Source organism: Bos indicus x Bos taurus, chromosome 5 (assembly GCF_003369695.1).
Source record: "Bos indicus x Bos taurus breed Angus x Brahman F1 hybrid chromosome 5, Bos_hybrid_MaternalHap_v2.0, whole genome shotgun sequence".
NCBI classification, from domain to species: Eukaryota; Metazoa; Chordata; class Mammalia; order Artiodactyla; family Bovidae; genus Bos; species Bos indicus x Bos taurus.
In genome coordinates this window covers 13905636-13923378 of record NC_040080.1, presented here as the reverse complement: position 1 = coordinate 13923378, position 17743 = coordinate 13905636, and the positions used below count along the sequence as shown (strand labels likewise).

At 47.1% G+C, this 17743-nt stretch overlaps 2 protein-coding genes across 7 annotated transcripts in view; both read left to right on the top strand.

Moving 5' to 3' along the window:
* Positions 1-7168, top strand: part of PARP11 (poly(ADP-ribose) polymerase family member 11) — a 33693-nt gene extending 26525 nt beyond the window's left edge. For all 4 annotated transcript variants that reach the window (XM_027541056.1, XM_027541058.1, XM_027541057.1 and 1 more), the window contains 3 exons: positions 59-189; positions 1441-1592; positions 3491-7168. In XM_027541056.1, coding sequence (XP_027396857.1) covers positions 59-189; positions 1441-1592; positions 3491-3807 — 600 coding nt within the window. In that variant the 3' untranslated portion in view covers positions 3808-7168. The remainder of the gene's footprint in view (positions 1-58; positions 190-1440; positions 1593-3490) is intronic.
* A 359-nt stretch (positions 7169-7527) lies between these two features.
* The window catches only part of CRACR2A (calcium release activated channel regulator 2A), a 158424-nt gene continuing 148208 nt past the window's right edge, over positions 7528-17743 (top strand). For 2 of the 3 annotated variants that reach the window (XM_027541051.1, XM_027541055.1), the window contains exons 1-2: positions 7528-7768; positions 8606-8766. The gene's annotated coding sequence lies outside the window, so the exon portion shown is untranslated. The remainder of the gene's footprint in view (positions 7769-8605; positions 8767-17743) is intronic. The other variant, XM_027541052.1, reaches the window with a different exon arrangement.

Below are 17743 nucleotides of genomic sequence, written 5' to 3'. Positions count from 1 at the left end.
CGCCCGCGGGAGAGGTGGGGAAGAACCCCGGTAACACGGTGCCAACTTCTCTTTCCAGCTTATTCCGTTGCACAATCAGACACACGAATACAATGAAGTCGCTAGTCTCTTTGGGAAAACAATGGACCGCAACAGAATTAAAAGGATTCAGAGAATTCAAAACCTAGACCTGTGGGAGTTCTTCTGCAGGTGAGACCATTTCCACTCGGAACCCTGCTCCTTGGCCTCTGAGACGTTCTGCAGCCTCAGAGACGGCAAAGCACAAACGCTCAATGGTGTTCACCGCCAGCGGCACCCCGTGCTCTTCTCCACGTGTTTTGACCTGGTTTCCCAGCCTCTTCCTCATCCCCAGGGACAGCTGCTCTGTAAGCTGCCAACTTCCTGTACAGCAGGGGTCCCCAACCTCTGTGGTCTAATGCCTGACCCCCTGAGGTGGAGCTGGTACAATAATAATGGAAATAAAGTGCACAATACATGTCGCTCCCTTGAGTCATCCCGAAACCATCCTCCCACCCCTGGTCCGTGGAAGGGTCGTCTTCCGCAAAACCGGTCCCTGGTGCCTGAAAGGCTGGGGACAGCCGTTCTTAGGCACAGTTGGATAGTTTTTACTGCCTTCGTTTGTATACAATACACATTATTATTTTGAGTTATACATCTCTTTCTGCATCATTCTTTTGAAAAATAATGTTGTCTGTAAAAGAGTTATCAGTGTTAATACACGTACACCTATTTCATTATTTTAATTTCCATATCTAAATATGTACTTATTTGTTCAGTTTTTTCTCTTGAGAGGATTTTAGGCCATTTTTAGTATGTTTGTTTTTTTGCTTTTACAGTAAGTCCTACACGGAATATCTTTGTGTGTTTTGGAAGAGGTTTGTCCACGGACAAGAGGGTTGAACTGGATGGTTTTATGTCCCTTCCAGCCCGAAGATTCAAAAGTGCAGTTCAACTAACATGTCGCACTCTGGGGATAAAATGATCAAGGCATAGTCCTTGCTCAAGGAATTTCACTGTTTAAAGACTCTGTGAACAGTTATTTATTGTCTGTAGTGTCATTTTTAGGTATTGGTAAAGCTTGACTGGTTTAAGCAATCAGTCATTTTACTGTGATGGGGCATCATCTGGGAGATCTATAGTTTTTTTTTTTTTAACTTTTTAAAATTAAAATATTTAATTGAAGTGTAGTTGATTTATAGTGTAGTTTGGGGTATAATTTTTACCCTTGTCTGTTAACTAGTAATTTTTGATGAACCAATTTAGATGTCCCAAGAGCATGTGAGATTATTTTTTCCAGAGCTATTATATGTCCACTTGTGGTAGATGTTAAATTACCGTTTTCTGTTTCACCCATTCTATTGCGCTTCACTCCTTGAAGAATCAGTGATGCCACTTACAGTAGATTTCTGTGTGTTTTGTGTCTGTGCATTGTATTTTTAGGAAAAAGGCTCAGCTCAAGAAAAAAAGAGGCGTGCCTCAGATTAATGAACAAATGCTGTTCCATGGCACCAGCAGTGAGTTCGTGGAGGCGATTTGCATTCACAACTTTGACTGGAGAATCAACGGCATCCACGGTGCTCTCTTTGGCAAAGGTAATCATCCGAACCTAGTTGGAGTGCTAGGAGACAGTCTTCTCTTTGAGAGAGGATTAATGAGATTCAGGGGCTCCAGAGGCTTTAAGTTAAATGTTAGAGGCAAAAGTTAAATGCTAGGCTCCTGGCACACCCTCAGAGTTTCCGAGCCGCCAAAAAGCCACTTCCTGCTTGTGCAAGATGGAAGGAAGACTTTTCACATCTCTCCGAGGTCAGATAACCACCCTCCACTGCTGCCCCCAAGTCCCAGCCATTCAGGTGGGACATCATGTCTAGATTTGCTCATTTTTGCATTATGACATTTAGTTTCCACATATGAGTCCTTTCCATGGATAAGTCTGTACACCAAACTGTTTTATGTCAAGTACACAGAGCACTAAAAAATAAATCAGTTAATGTGTACATGGTTACATAGGTCTATTTTTTGTTTGTTTTTTTTAGAAAATGATAGGTTAGAATGTTGATGAGCTTTAAAGAATAATGGGGGAAATCCTCCCCTTTTTCCTAATGTTGTGGAAGTCTGAGTTCCTTAGTCTTTGCTCACTAGACAAGCACGTTAAGGAGAGAGGGGAGGGGAAACATTAACATTAACATAAACATAAACATTAACATTAAGAGGTGGACCTTAACTTGGTCTTCCCTGGTGGCTCAGTGGTAAAGAATCTGCCTGCATTGCAGGAGACGTAGGCTTGATCCCTGGTCAGAAAGATCCCCTGGAGGAGTGCATGGCTGCCCACTCCAGTATTCTTGCCTGAAGAATCCCATGGGCAGAGGAGCCTGGTGGGCTGCAGTCCACTGGGTTGCAAAGAGTCGGACACGACTGAAGCAACTTAGCCTGTGTGTGAGCTGCATTGCCTGTATGCTGGGTCCTTATTTTGCACCTTCCCTCCAGCAAGAGGGGCTGCGTTAATTTAAAAAATCACGGCTGAAAAGGCCATCCCCTTTATTTAACTGTGTAAGAGGATCAGAAAGGTATTACATAAATCCCACTGGATTTGATTAATAGGGGACTTTGCAATTCATTTCCAAAGTGTTTTGGGTAAGTGCTCCCTTACTGAGGGCAGCCTCCTAGACCTCCCAGTTTGGAAGAGTCAGATGCTTCATGGAGAGTCCTGTTTAGCCAGTAGACCCGTGAGCTTGTTCTTCTGGAACGTTCGGGTGTGAACTGAATTGCATTCTCTCCGGAAATCTTTTCCTGGATTTCTGGATGTGGGGTTCTATCATTTCCAAAAATATTATTGAACTGTCACCTTGTAAAATAGAAACATGGTTTCTTGGGGTTTGAAATCATCTGTGCAGACCCATGGTTTCACTGTGCTCCCCAGTGATGGGTGCTTAGATGGGTGGGTAGCAGGTGGGGAAAAGGTGGAAGGAAATAGAAGAGGGAGGGAGGTCCCAGCAGTTACAAGGCGGGTCCTGCCACTTGTAATCACAGAAGCCACTTGTGTCTGTCTTACATATTGGATTTATTTATAAGATTTGTTTTTGGCCATACCACATGGCATGTGGGATTTTAGTTCCCCAACCAGGGGTCAAACCTGGGACCCCTGCCTTGGATGCTTGGACTCTTAACCACTGGACTGCCAGGGAAGTCCCTGTAATATTCTTTTTGAATACCACTACACAAGTCCAGTAGCTGCATTTTGGTGGGGATGGGGATGGTGTTGGTGGTGGCGACTGGTCTGTACTAACACACACACCCCAGTGGCCATCTGCATCGCAGCTGTCCACAACAGACAGATTTCTGTTCTTTTGTTTAACACCTATAGTTGAGGGAATTCCACGTCTATCTTGGCTCTACGATTCCCTGTGTCTGTCCCCCTAGCCCCAGTAGTTTCGCTTGTGTTTCATACATTCCTTGGAGTAACCTTGGCTCTCCGGGGCCCTTTCTGTCTAAGGAACCTATTTTGCTCGAGACGCTGCTTACTCCAGCCGCTTCTGCAAAGATGACGTAAAGCACGGAAACACGTTCCAGATCCACGGGGTCAGCCTGCCGCAGCGGCATCTGTTCCGAACACACAAATCCATGTTTCTCGCCCGAGTGCTGATTGGAGACTACATAAATGGAGACTCCAAATATATGCGCCCTCCCTCCAAAGACGGCAGCTATGTAAACTTGTATGACAGCTGCGTGGACGACACCTGGAATCCCAGGGTCTTTGTGGTGTTCGACGCCAACCAGATCTACCCCGAGTACCTGATAGACTTTCACTGATTTCACATCCAAGTCTTCGAGGTTGAGGGAGCTATATTCTTTTTCGCAGGGAGGTCTGCGCACCGATCATCTAGCCACTCAGTGTTAATGCTCTGATCCCTCTGAAGCAGAAAGAGGCCTCTCTATAAAAAGACACACTGACTTTACGGTTGGTTTGTTGTTCTGTTTCCGTTTGTCGCTGACGTTTGTTAAAGCTCAATACCACTGCTGTTTAAGGGCGGCGCTCAAAATGGAATCGTCTGAGTCACTCCATCTTTAAGGTTTACATGTGTGTCTTTAGGGTGAATGGTTTCAGTTCAAGTAGACTTAGTCCTATATATGATCAAAAAAATGTAGGCATAAAAGTGTCCCTTGAGAGGAACTGAGACTTTGTAAACAAATTCTGAAATGATCATCCACTGATCTATGTGTTGCTTTGTTAGTCTTCGGGAGGATGGGAGGCAGTTTAAAACCTTGAAGCAGCCTGAGTAACTTGAGAGAAATCAGACACAAAAGAATGGTAGGCAGTGCTGCCAAGCAGGCCAGAAGGAGGATCAAGACAGGGCACCCTCTCCTGATGCCTTTGGGAGAGGCAAAGAGTCACTGCGGGGTGTGACTGGCCTTGCTCACCTCTTCTGCCTCCTGCAGCCCAAATGACTGCAATTAGCAAGCACCTCATCCCCTAGAGCTCCCCAATTCTTATACCCAGACTCCCTGCACAAGGTACTTACTGCATCTTCAAAAGGAAATTTTTTTACAACACATATTCTTGTTCAGTCAGTTGTGTCCGACTCTTTGCGACCCCAAGAACTGCAGGACGCCAGGCTTCCCTGTCCTTCACTGTCTCCCAGAATTTGCTCAAACTCATGTCTATTGAATCAATGATGCCATCCAACCGTCTCATTCTCTCTTTCCCTCTTCTGCCCTCAATCTCTCTCAGCATCAGGGTCTTTTCCAATGAATTGGCTCTTCACATCAGGTGTCCAAAGTATTGGAGCTTCAGCATCAGTCCTTCCAATGAATATTCAGGGTTGATTTCTTTTAGGATTGATTGGCTTGATCTCCTTGCTGTCCAGGGGACTCTCAAGAGTCTTCTCCAGCACCAAGCACATACTTGCCCTTTGTTTCGGGTTCTTACAATGATTACTTCTAAGAGATTTTTAATCCGATCCTCCCCCCACCAAATGCACAGCTATTCAGCTATGATTTATAAAACCCACACTTCTAAATTCCCCATTTTGAATCGTTGCAGAAAGCCTGAGATGCTTGCAACCAATCTGATTTGTTATTTTGGGTAGCAATAGACAGTCTGCTCACTGTCTTGAAAGATTAGGTACAATTCATAATCGTGCTCAGTGAAGTTTGTTTACCTGCTCCATCTGCCTGGCTGTTCTGTTTTAAGGAGGAATAAGTGATGTTGAAAGAACTTTCTGCCCCTAAAGCTATTCTAGCAGAGACAGGACAGCAACCTGGCAGAGATGTTACGTAGGAGTTCAGGTGTCGGGTGGAGGATTTGATCATATGATTGTTAAAGACTTTTTCCAGCCTTGATTTTCTGTGGTTATAGCTGAAAAAAAAAAATTTGGTATCTTTTTTTTTTTTAAGTTTTGCCATCTCCTAGATTTATTTATTTTCTGTCTGCACTTCGAGGGCATGTGGAATCTTAGTTCCCTGACTAGGGATTGAAGCCACACCCCCCTGCCTTAGAAGAGCAGAGTCTTAACACCGCACCGCCAGAGAAATCCCCAGAATACTGGTATCTTTCCTGGAAATCCTTTTTCAAATTCACTTTGGTACTAAATTCCATCTCCATTACCTTTCACCCCAATTTGGGCTGAAAGATAGTCAAGGTAATTTAACTTCTCAAGAAAAACCCAGTACATGTGCGCACCTGGGACGCTCAGCTCTGTCCCTTGAACTGCAAAGACACCATACAAATAAGGCGTAGGGAGCAGGTTAGGCGAGGCGGTTCTTCAGCTGCTGCCGCCTCCCCCAGACTCCCTGCAGCCCTGAGGGCATGTGACTGTGCCGAGAGTAGGTCACACATGGACACCTGCCACCCAGGAAGCTGTGTCCAGCTCACTGAAGCCAAGTGACAGCCGAGAGTTCCTGACTCTGATGTGCAGCGGAACAGCTGGTTTTGATGAAGTGCTGTTCGTGTTTTTAGAAAGGACACATTTTATAAACATGTGGAAGTCACCATGGAAATACAGGAGAGAAGGTCACCAGGCTGCTGCCTCATGGGAGGCAGCTTACCGCTGCTGCGGACCTGCTCGCAAAAACGACCTCAGAGACATCAGGAAGGCACATGCTGACAATCTTTTTCTTCTACTTATTTGTTACTTACATACAAACTGATGTTCAGACAGTCCCCAATTCAACACAGCTCTCTTTTCCAGTTTAATTTGATGGCCTCCCCAATGCTTGAATGGAATAACTGTTGTAGATTTTATCTCAGTTGGTAAAGAATCTGCCTGCAATGCAGGAGACCCCAGTTCGATTTCTGGGTCAGGAAGATCTGTGGGAGATGGGATAGGCTACCCACTCCAGTATTCTTGGGCTACGCTGGTAAAGAATGCGCCTGCAATGCAGGAGACCTGTGTTCGATTCCTGGGTTGGGAAGATCCCCTGGAGAAGGGAAAGGCCACCCACTCCAGTATTCTGTTCTGGAGAAGTCCATGGACACAGTCCATGGGGTTGCAAAGAGTTGGACGTGACTGAGCGACTTTCACTTTCATTGGCAGGAGACTCAAGAGACATGGTTTCAATCCTTGGGTTGGAAAGATCCCTTGGAGAAGGAAATGGCAACCCACTCCAGTATTCTTGCCTGGAAAATCCCATGGACAAAGGAGGCTGGTGGGCTGCAGTCCATGGGGTCACAAAGAGTCAGGACTGAGTGAGTGCGCATGCACACACACGCACGCACACACACACAACTTCTGGACATTAGCTGATCTGACCTCCAGGAGACTAAGAGCCTGAGGTTGAAACTTTCAAGGCAACCCCCCAGGTGAACTCTGAACTTCACTAGCTAGCTCCTCTCTGTAGGCAGAGTGCGGTGAAATAGACATTGTAAGAGAAAACTGTGCTGTTATTCTTGTCTGAGGTCGTACTCCAAATCCTCTTTCATAAGAAAGACCTGAGTTTGATGAACTTCTTAAACGTGATCGTGTCGAGTTCATTGGTGTTAGCGTCCTCTTTGCTGTGATCAGCAGACTGATTTGAGAGTCGTATCATCACTGTGTAATGAGACTGGACACCACTGTTTGCCTTCTTTTCCTGTCATCATGTTTGTGCGGGTTGGGGGAGAGGGAATCCATTCCAGATTCATGAATAAATGATTTTTAAAATTTTGCCCTGAATAAACTGCAGCTGATAGTAACTGTTCTTTTATCACTTTGGTAATATCAGCCTCAGGGTTAAAAAAAAAATATATGTGTTGATAAGAAACAATCTCCTAGACCTTGTGGTGATGAAGAAGAAGGTTTTGTATCAGCGTCGCTTTCATTTCTAGACTGTTCCTGTGAGGATGGTCAAGACCTGGGAGCCGCTCTGGACTCACAAATACACTCTTTCTGCATGGAGTAATCAGTGCTCCCTGTAGCGGGTCATGGAGGGCTGCATATGTTATATATTTCTTTCTGCGATGTCTTTGTCTCATTTCCACCTTGCATTATTTAAACCTCAGTTCTCAGCTCAGAGTTAAAGGACTCTTGAGGTGTTTTGTTTCCTGTAACTCTTACGTAACCCACTTGCAGGTGTGGGAAATCTCTTGTTCTCGGTTTGAATCATCACAAGCAACAGCTAAACACATAACCTGTGGCGGAAAACACTTACTCCATGCAATTGAAAATTCCGAAACAGACCAGGGCCTGGTACCTTCACTCTCGGTGGCTCCTGGCCCAGAGGAGAATCCAGGAGGCTGTCTGCCCTCACCCGAAGAGTGAGCTTCCTGAGTCCACCGGCCTCCAGCCCCTCCCGGGTATGTCTTTTTGAAGCGAGTTAGACACTTCACTTAATCTTTCGGCTTCTGTTGGTCAAAAAGGGAGGTGTTAAAAGATCCCTTAATTGTAGAGTGGTAGAAAGGCAAAACAGAATGACTAAGATTACCCACCCATGGAAACAAGTTAAGTTTTCCATTTGCTGAAGCTAGGTCCTAGTCTGTCTAAATTGGACTTTTATTGGGACTTATTATGATGAAAATTCTGCTGAGTTTTGATGGATGATGTAGAAAGGTGATATCTTTACAGAAATGTGTCTAAGCCATCCAGCTATTTGATGTCACCTCCCAGGTTGCCCCAGTGGATCTCCTGTTCAGCAGGAGACACAAGAGACCTGGGTTTGATCCCTGGGTCAGGAAGATCCCCTGGAGGAGGGCATGGCAACCCACTCCAGTATTCTTGCCTGGAGAATCCCATGGACAGAGGAGCCTGGTGGGCTACAGTCCATGGAGTCACAAAGAATCAGACACGACTGATCAACTACACGCGCGTGTACACACACACACACACAGATTGCCAAGAACAGTGCTAAAAACCATCTTACAATGGGTGTTTCTGGTGACCCTTCCATCCCAGAATGCCCTCTGGCCCCTGGGGGAAGGATGTTTTATTTATTTTTCAATAAACATGGACTATTTTGCATAAAATAGTCCATTTCTAGATGAAAGTATACATCTCTGTACTTGCAAAGTGAAAAAGGGATGGTAATAAAAAGATAGCAAGGAAAAGAAAAACAGAAGCCTTGTCAAAAATTGTTTTTGATCAGAAGCTTCAGCAACGTGACTATGCTTCATTTTACCCCCTTGCCCTAAATGTAGGGAAAGGTTTGGCGAAAGAAGCCACCCTGCTTCACTTCCCATGGATCACTGGATCATAATGCTTGGGCACTGCTGATGGAAAAGAGGAACGTTTCAAAGAAATACGAGGTACACGGCTCTCGGGGGCTGCCTGGTCATCGAGAATGATGTCCATGGGAGAGGTGAGTCCCAAACGTCTGGGAAAGATGTTGACAGCTCATCACCAACCCCCACTATTCCTCAGGGAGTATCATTCCCAGACTCTAGGCTGGGAGCTGGCTGGGGAGTTGGTTTGGTGTGTCCCGCCTCTCCCCCAACCCCTGCTGGCCTGTGTTCCCCCCATCCCAGGTGGGAAGGCATCTTGCTTCTTCCTAACACCTGAGTGAGGGCTCCTTCCTGAATGTGACTCAGCTCGGCCTCCTGCTGCAAGATTATGTAAAGCGTTTTCGCAGCTCTAATTGCCTGGCTTTCGTTCCTCAGCCCTGCAGGCTAAGAGCTTGGCTTTTATTTGAACCTTCTCCCTGTGTGGCTGTGGATCTAAGAAATTAGCACTGGTCTTATTTATTTTTAATGGCTCCTCGTGAGAAGGGAACATACAGGATATGCCAACGACGCTTGTGTTCTCTGCAGCTTTTTCCGCTGTGCTTTGCCCTCCGCCGAGAGGCTGCACAGCAAGCTGATCCCGGCTCCCACCCTGCTGTTTAAGCCGGCTCAGGAGAGTTGCAATCCAGAGTTGAATTCAGCTCACCTCTGCAGTGTTAACCATGAACCCACGTGGTGCTTCTTGTGTTTTCCTGTTCATTTTTAAGAAATACCTTGTCCTGAAGGGCTCATGACACTTGAGTATTTCTGCAGGTCCCATACAGAATCAGTAGACATTCTTAGTCTGCGTTTGATGAACATTCTTAGAGAATTCTTAAGAGAATCAATGTCCGGCCCAGTTCCTCCTCTTTATTCATTTAAGAAAAGGACCATCTTGGGAGCACTCATCTGAGTCTTACTTCTGACTTTGCTGGCTCCGGGTGACCTTGGATAACTCACCAGAGGGGAACCGTCACTTCTCAGAAGGTGAAGTTTACTGGAGACTGACTGAGCTCTTGGTAGAAGAACAACCTGTGGCTGGATTTCTCTAGGAACACCTGACTTGGCTGAGGGCCAAGAGGCAAGGGTTTGGGACGGGAAAGGAAAGGGATTGACCTCGTTTTCCCTGAATCTCCAGCTACTCAGTCTGTCCCCCTCAAGTTCACGTCTCAGTTCCAGGGGTGAGCCAGGCAGCAACCCAGTCCAGCATAGCCCCAGCCCCGTGGGACTCATGGTCCGGCAGGAGGACATTCTGCACTGCCACAGGCTTTAGTAAGGGGGAAGTTAAGGCTGCTTGGCAGCCTGTGACCAAGGATGTAACCAATCCCAAGGGATCAGAGGACGCTTCCCTGAGAAGTGACGTCTGGACACACAGATCAGAAAGAGGGGCGGGTGCTAGTTAGGGGGACTCTGGGCCTGGCCACACCCTTCTATGCCTCCAGGTTCTAGGAGATGAGGAACAGGTGTGGGTGTGGGCCAATGGAACATTCTTTATTATTCTAGTGAAGATGGCAGGATCCCAGCCACTTCAAGAACCAGAATCTGTCACGCCAATGCGTGCACCTGGCCCTGAGGTCTGGCTTCCAGAGGGCTGGGGGCTGACCCAGGGGGCTGGGTCAGTGCCGGGGGTGGGGGTGGGGAAGGGAGGGGGGCATGGTGACTGGGACATCAGCGGACGTTGCAGAGATTTTTATTCGACTTAGAATCCAGATGCTGATTATGCAGAGTTGTTCATTCCTGTTCCTGGGCCTTTGCTCATGCCTTCCTCCCCTGCTCCCACTGCCAGCGGAAACACACGCACATTCCTCCTTCTACCTTCAGAGTCCTTCAGAGTCCCGTTTATCTGCAGCTTGGGCTCTGGGGTCAGATAACCAAGCTGAACCCTGGTCCCATCTCCCGCCAGCTGTTTGACCTCGCAGAGGCAGAGGTTACTTAACCTCTCCGTGCTGCACCTCTGTGTCTGTAAATGGGGATAGTAACAGCGCCTAGGCTTCCCTGGTGGCTCAGCAGTAAAGAACCCGCTTGCCAGTGCAGGAGACACGGGTTTGATCCCTGGGTTGGGAAGATCCCCTGGAGGAGGGAATGTCTACTCACTCCAATATTCTTGCCTAAAGACTCCCATGGGCAGAGGAGCCTGGCAGGCTGTAGTCTAGGGGGATCGAGAGTTGGACATGACGGAGGACTAAACAACAGAGCCTGCCTCTTGTGATGAGCTGACTGTGGGGTGCCTAGGAGAATGCCTCAAGAAGGGTTATTGGGTATTAACATTTAAGACCCAGAGCTCTTGGGAGCCCGACAGGTTCCACACAGAACTCGGAGTCCTGGGCATTCTTTTCTTCTTAGCACTTCAACTTGGCCAAGCAGCCCCAGAAGCAGCCCTGGAGCTAAACAATCAGGGTTGTAGCCAGCGAGAGTCCAGACCTGGAGCCATGGGGAGTCCCAGCAAGCGGGGCTTAGGAAGAGTTTATTGAGGATTTGGGGGGAGCCTCTAAGGACGTGGGGCTCTGCCCAAGATTGGAGGCTGCCAAGAAGCAGGCAAGTCTGCAACTGGGCATTTTGATGAGTCTTATCTGTGGGACAGGAAGACGAGCCGGAGGATGAGCTGGACTTGGTCATGGAGCAGCAGACGCTCCTTCTGATGTGGGGTGCGTGTTTGGTATTCCGTGGGTGGTTCACTGACCTTGTTGTCGCCTATGCTTAGAGCTATGAAGTGGCCTTGCTCTGTCTCATCTAGCCAGGGTCTCCTCGTAACTTCTCCTGAGGTTGGTATTCTGCAAGTTGATAAGTTCAGTCGCTCAGTCATGTCCAACTCTTTGCGACCCCACTCCAAGTTTATGGCCACTTTCTAAATGTCAGAGGCTGCTCTCTTTTTCTCTCTCGATCCATTAATTATTTATTTGAACTAATTTTTTTCTCCCTCAAGAGAAACTGTAAGTGAATGTATTCATTCATGCAACAAAACAATAGCTGAGTATCTATATGGACAACGTGCCAGGCAAGATAACGTGGTAAAAACCCTGCCTTCCTTCAAGGAGCTCCAAGTCACAAGTCAAGACCAAAAGGCCGTCTGTGTCAGTCTAGTTTGCTCATCAGCTTGTCACCAAGAAGTTTTCCATCCTGCCTGGAACTCCCAAACCCCTGCTTCCACGAGGCAGAGTTAGGAACTCAGTGTGAAGGTTGGACCTGCCACCCCTCCCCATTCCTTGCACCCCTCGGTCTGCCCAGGATCGGCCCAGGGACCAGGTGTTCTGTGCGTGTTCCGTGCTGTATCCGCGTGCGGTCCACAATCAGGAGGGGTAAGGGAACTCGACACCCTCGCACCTCAGCGCTGTACGCGCTCTTCTCATAGTTTTCTCAGAAACCGATTTCAATTCAACAAACTCCTTAATGTTGATTCTCCTTTCTGAATGGCTTTGCTCTGTAGGGTGATTGTGTTTGGCTGGAGGTCAGAGACCACCTTATAGTTCAGTTCAGCTGCTCAGTCGTGTCTGACTCTTTGCGACCCCATGGACTTCAGCGCACCAGGCTTCCCTGTCCATCACCAACTCCCAGAGCTTGGGCAAACTCATGTCCATCCCATTACAGGGGCTTCCTAATTAGATCAGCATCTGGGCGGTGAGATGCTATTGTGAGCAGTGGACACTAGAGGGCAGCATCTCCCCCAGACTGCGGACAGCAAAGTCGGGCATTGAGCTACCAGCGGTAAACTGTGGAGAACAGGGGGAAAGGACCCCCCAGAAAGTTTCTGGTCTCCTCTGCTCAAGTCCATGCGAGCCTGCCTTCATCCCTTTTGTAATAATTGCTGGGAAAAGTGAGACCCTTCCGAACAGTAACCTCTTAACAGGTTTTGTTTATTTATTTTTAAAGCAATTGCTTTTTGTTTGAAGCACATAATGCAAGAACTCCCTACATCAGATTCTTTAAAATAGACACACCTTCTCTTCTGTTTTAGATACCACCAAACAGTGTGATGGGGTACTATGTCTGAAGCCTGCTCTCGGAAGGGCTGGGGGAAAAATTTCTTTGTCCTATTCTTTTTATTTTAATTGGCATCATGTCCCACAGTGGCTCAGTCAGTAAAGAATCTGCCTGTAATGCAGGAGACTCAGGTTTGATCCCTGGGTTGGGAAGATCCAGTTGAGGATGGAATGGCAACCCACTCCAGTATTCTTGCCTGGAGAATCCCATGGACAGAGGACCCTGGCGGGCTACAGTCCATGAGGTTACCAAGAGTCGGACATGACTGAAGCTGCTGAGCACAGCACAGCACATCTAATCTCTCTAAAATATTTGCCTAGATAACCTTTTCCCATACCATCACTGAATCTTTATTTTCTTTTCTCTTACGAAATTTTATGTCACCTAGCAAATATTTGGAGTACTTTCTGTGTCCATAAAGACAAAAATAGTTACTCTTCAAAGCTTCCCTCTCCAGTCATCAAATTAAATAAAATCACCATCTCTAATCCTGTAACTTCTTTCTTGCCTTCAGTTCAGTTCAGTCACTCAGTCGTGTCTGACTCTTAGTGACCCCATGAACCACAGCACACCAGGCCTCCCTGTCTATCACCAACTCCTGGAGTCCACCCAAACCCATGTCCATCGAGTCGGTGATGCCATCCAAACATCTCATCCTCTGTTCTCCCCTTCTACTACTGCCCTCAATCTTTCCCAGCATCAGGGTCTTTTCCAGTGAGTCAGCTCTTCGCATCAGGTGGCCAAAGTATTGGAGTTTCAGCTTAAAAATTAGTCCTTCCAATAACACCCAGAACTGATCTCCTTTAGGATGGACTAGTTGGATCTCCTTGCAGTCCAAAGGACTCTCAAGAGTCTTCTCCAACACCACAGTTCAAAAGCATCAATTCTTTTGCACTCAGCTTTGTTTATAGTCCAACTCTCACATCCATACATGACCACAGGAAAAACCATAGCCTTGACTAGATGGATCTATGTTGGCAAAGTAATGTCTCTGCTTTTGAATATGCTATCTAAGTTGGTCATAACTTTCCTTCCAAGGAGTAAGCATCTTTTAATTTCACGGCTGCAGTCACCATCTGCAGTGATTTTGGAGCCCAGAAAAATAAAGTCTGACACTGTTTCCACTGTTTCCCCATCTATTTGCCATGAAGTGATGGGACCGGATGCCATGATCTTAGTTTTCTGAATGTTGAACTTTAAGCCAACTTTTTCACTCTCCTCTTTCACTTTCATCAAGAGGCTCTTTAGTTCCTCTTCACTTTCTGCCATAAGGGTGGTATCATCTGCATATCTGAGGTTATTGATATTTCTCCTGGCAATCTTGATTCCAGCTTGTGCTTCTTCCAGCTCAGCGTTTCTCATGATGTACTTTGCATATAAGTTAAATAAGCAGGGTGACAATATACAGCCCTTATGTACTCCTTTTCCTATTTGGAACCAGTCTGTTGTTCCATGTCCAGTTCTAACTGTTGCTTCCTGACCTGCATACAGATTTCTCAGGAGGCAGGTCAGGTGGTCTGGTATTCCCATCTCTTTCAGAATTTTCCACAGTTTATTGTGATCCACACAGTCAAAGGCTTTGGCATAGTCAATAAAGCAGAAATAGATGTTTTTCTGGAATTATCTTGCTTTTTCGATGATCCAGCGGATGTTGGCAATTTGATCTCTGGTTCCTCTGCCTTTTCTAAAACCAGCTTGAACATCTGGAAGTTCACGGTTCACATATCTGAAGCCTGGCTTGGAGAATTTTAAGCATCACTTTACTAGCGTGTGAGATGAGTACAATTGTGCGGTAGTTTGAGCATTCATTGGCATTGCCTTTCTTTGGGATTGGAATGAAAACTGACCTTTTCCAGTCCTGTGGCCACTGCTCAGCTTTCCAAATTTGCTGGCATAATGAGTGCAGCACTTTCACAGCATCATTTTTCAGTATTTGAAATGGCTCAACTGGAATTCCATCACCGCCACCAGCTTTGCTCATAGTGATGCTTTCTAAAGCCCACTTGACTTCACATTCCAGGAAGTCTGGCTGTAGGTGAGTGATCACACGACTGTGATTATCTTGGTCATGAAGATCTTTTTTGTACAGTTCTTCTGTGTATTCTTGCCACCTCTTCTTAATATCTTCTGCTTCTCTTAGGTCCGTACCATTTCTGTCCTTTATTGAGCCCATCTTTGCATGAAATGTTCCCTTGGTATCTCTGATTTTCTTGAAGAGATCTCTAATCTTTCCCATTCTGTTGTTTTCCTCAGGTTCGTTGCATTGATCACTGAGGACGGCTTTCTTCTCTCTCCTTGCTGTTCTTTGGAACTCTGCATTCAAATGGATATATCTTTCCTTTTCTCCTTTGCTTTTCACTTCTTTTCACAGCTATTTGTAAGGCCTCCTCAGACAGCCATTTTGCTTTTTTGCATTTCTTTTTCTTGGGGATGGTCTTGATTTCTTGCCTTATTCCATTGCAAAGTCAGCACCTTGTGACGTTCTGCATATGCTACGTTCTTTACCAAACACGTGTCCAAAAGTTGGGCCATAAACTGAGCTTAAAATGGGAATCTTTGACATATCAACACACGTTTCTTTTTAGATTTTGAATATTATTGAATTACTTATTTGGCTGCACTGGGTCTTAGTTGTGGCATGTGAGACCTAGTTCCCCGACCAGGGATCAAACCCCGGGCCGCCTGCATTGGGAGTGCAGTCTTAGCCACTTCCCCCAGGGAAGTCCCACAACACACACTTATGAAATCCCTCTCTCAAAGTCCGAGGAATTGCACTTGGTGCCCTGCGGAGTTTTAAAAGGTAAACTTTCACACTTCCTGTGAAATGGAGGTGGGGTGGAGGGTTAGGTAATAACCTGTCACTGCGAGGACAGGAAGTTGACTCCCGAGGTCACATGTCAGGGTCAGAGCTGGCAGAGAGCCCAGACACAGGCTTTGTGGTCACCCGGCCAGTGGTCTGGCTTTTCCTGCATCGTTGTTGTAACGTGGCTGTCGTTGCCTGAGCTTAGCACTGATACCCTCCATTAAAAAAAAAAATCTATCTGTTATAAGATCAACGTTTAAAAAATATATGTGTCATGGGTTTAGCATTTTCTGTTTGTAAGGCAGTGTGCCGTCATGGAAAATACAGTTTTCGGAGTCAGACCGCCCTGTGTGACAGACCCAGCTCAGCCCCTTTCTAACCATGTGCATGGGAGAAGTCACTCAGCTGCTCCGAGCTGCTGCTGCTTTGTCTTTTCTTCGTATTTGCGTATTTATTTATTTTTATTTACTTTTGGCTGTGCTGGGTCTTCATTGCCGCGCGGGCTTTCTCTGGTTGCCACGAGTGGGGGCTACTCACTAGCTGTGGCACGTGGGCTTCTCATTGCAGTGGCCTCTCTTACTGAGGAGCACAGGCTCTAGGGTGCACTGGCTTCAGGGTGCTTGGGCTTAGTTGCCCCCTCTGCATGTGGAATTGTCCTGGACCAGGGGTCAAACCCATGTCCCCTGCGCTGGCAGGCAGATCCCTAACTACCAGGACCACCAAGGAAGTCCTCTTTGTCTTTTAATGCTGTTGTGAGTTATCAGAGACTGGGCATATGAAGGCGCTCGGCACAGTGTCTGAAGTATGTTGGCAGCTCCACGATGGGGCCCGGTTTTATGGCTGGCTGAGTTCTTCCTGGAGGTGGGCGTCCATCCCTTCAGGCCAAGGTGGAGGCTCAGAACGTCTGGAAGAAGTGACCCCGCGGAGCCAGAGTCAGAGCCCAACACAGACCTTCGCCTCTCAAAGAGCTTGAGAGCACAAGATGCAGGAGAGGAGAACTGAGGCACAGATCGGCCAAGCAGCACAAGGAAGAATCCATCTGTGACCTAGATGCCACCTCCCAACTTCCAGACAGCCCCGGTGCGCTGGGGGCAGAGCGCATGGTGCACCAGGGCAGCAGGATTTCAGACGCTGCTTCCAGGCTGAAGACTCTCTGCGAAGCCTTTGTACACTTTCATCGTCAACAATAACAGCGACAGCACCTAATGCTTTGGCTCTTCCTACGTGACCATGGCCTGCGGTCGGGTCCTCAGGGTAAGTATAACGTTCGTCATTCAGTCGTGTCTGACTCTTGGCGACCCCTGGACTGTAGCCCGCCAGGTTCTTCTCTCCATGGGATTCTCCAGGCAAGAATACAGGGGTGGGTTGCCATTCCCTTCTCCAGAGGATCTTCCCAACCCAGGGGATTGAACCCAGGTCTCCTGCATTGTAGGCAGATTCTGTACCATCTGAACCATTTTCTCTATTCTTCTGGCAGAACCTAGCTCATTGCCTTCAATACTGGCACGTCTCTTTGTTGGTTTTAGAGTCACTTGCATTAACCCAGGTCTCATTTTGGCTCTTCCCCGACCTTGGCAGGTCACTTCCTCCCCCTGGGGCTCAGCTCCATGTCTGTAGAATGAGGAGGTGGTCTAAGGCCCCTTCCGGCTCCTGTCTTCTGTGAAACACAGCTCCTACTCTCTCAAAGCTGTCGAAAATAAAAGCAAGGTCACCTCTGCAAAGCAATTTATGTTCACAGCTCTTTGGCTTAGCATCAGATGTGGATCATAAAAAGGCAAGTAGACAGAACACCAAATAAGAAGCAGCACATATTGAAATAAAGGATGAAGTAGCAGAGAGCGAGGGTGTTCTCAGTGTAGCCAGAGCTGTTTGAGAGAATGTGGACCCTCTTGCCAGATGACCTTTGAGAGTCTGGTCTGTCGTAATGAGAGGAATGATAGTGCCAGGGGAGTGCTCTGCTGCCACACGGGTTGTGCTCTGCTGTCACACGGGTTGTCTGCCACCCACGGGCCGGGAGGAACCTCATAGGGGATCTAGATGTTGAGGAATTTCTCTAACGACTGAGGTCATGCAGCATAAGGTAGTTGGCACAACCTAGGGTGGTAAATCCCCACCTAGAGCAGAGAGAATGCAGTGGCGTCCCAAGAGGCTGGCTTCATGCCTTGGTCTTCTACATGAGAAAGCAAATTGCAGAGAAGTGAGATGGGGGGAGCGTTCACCTCGAATCAACTCTGATGCACATGCAAAGTTAGATCACTGAAAAGTAAATGCCCTTCATCATGATAACAATTTACACA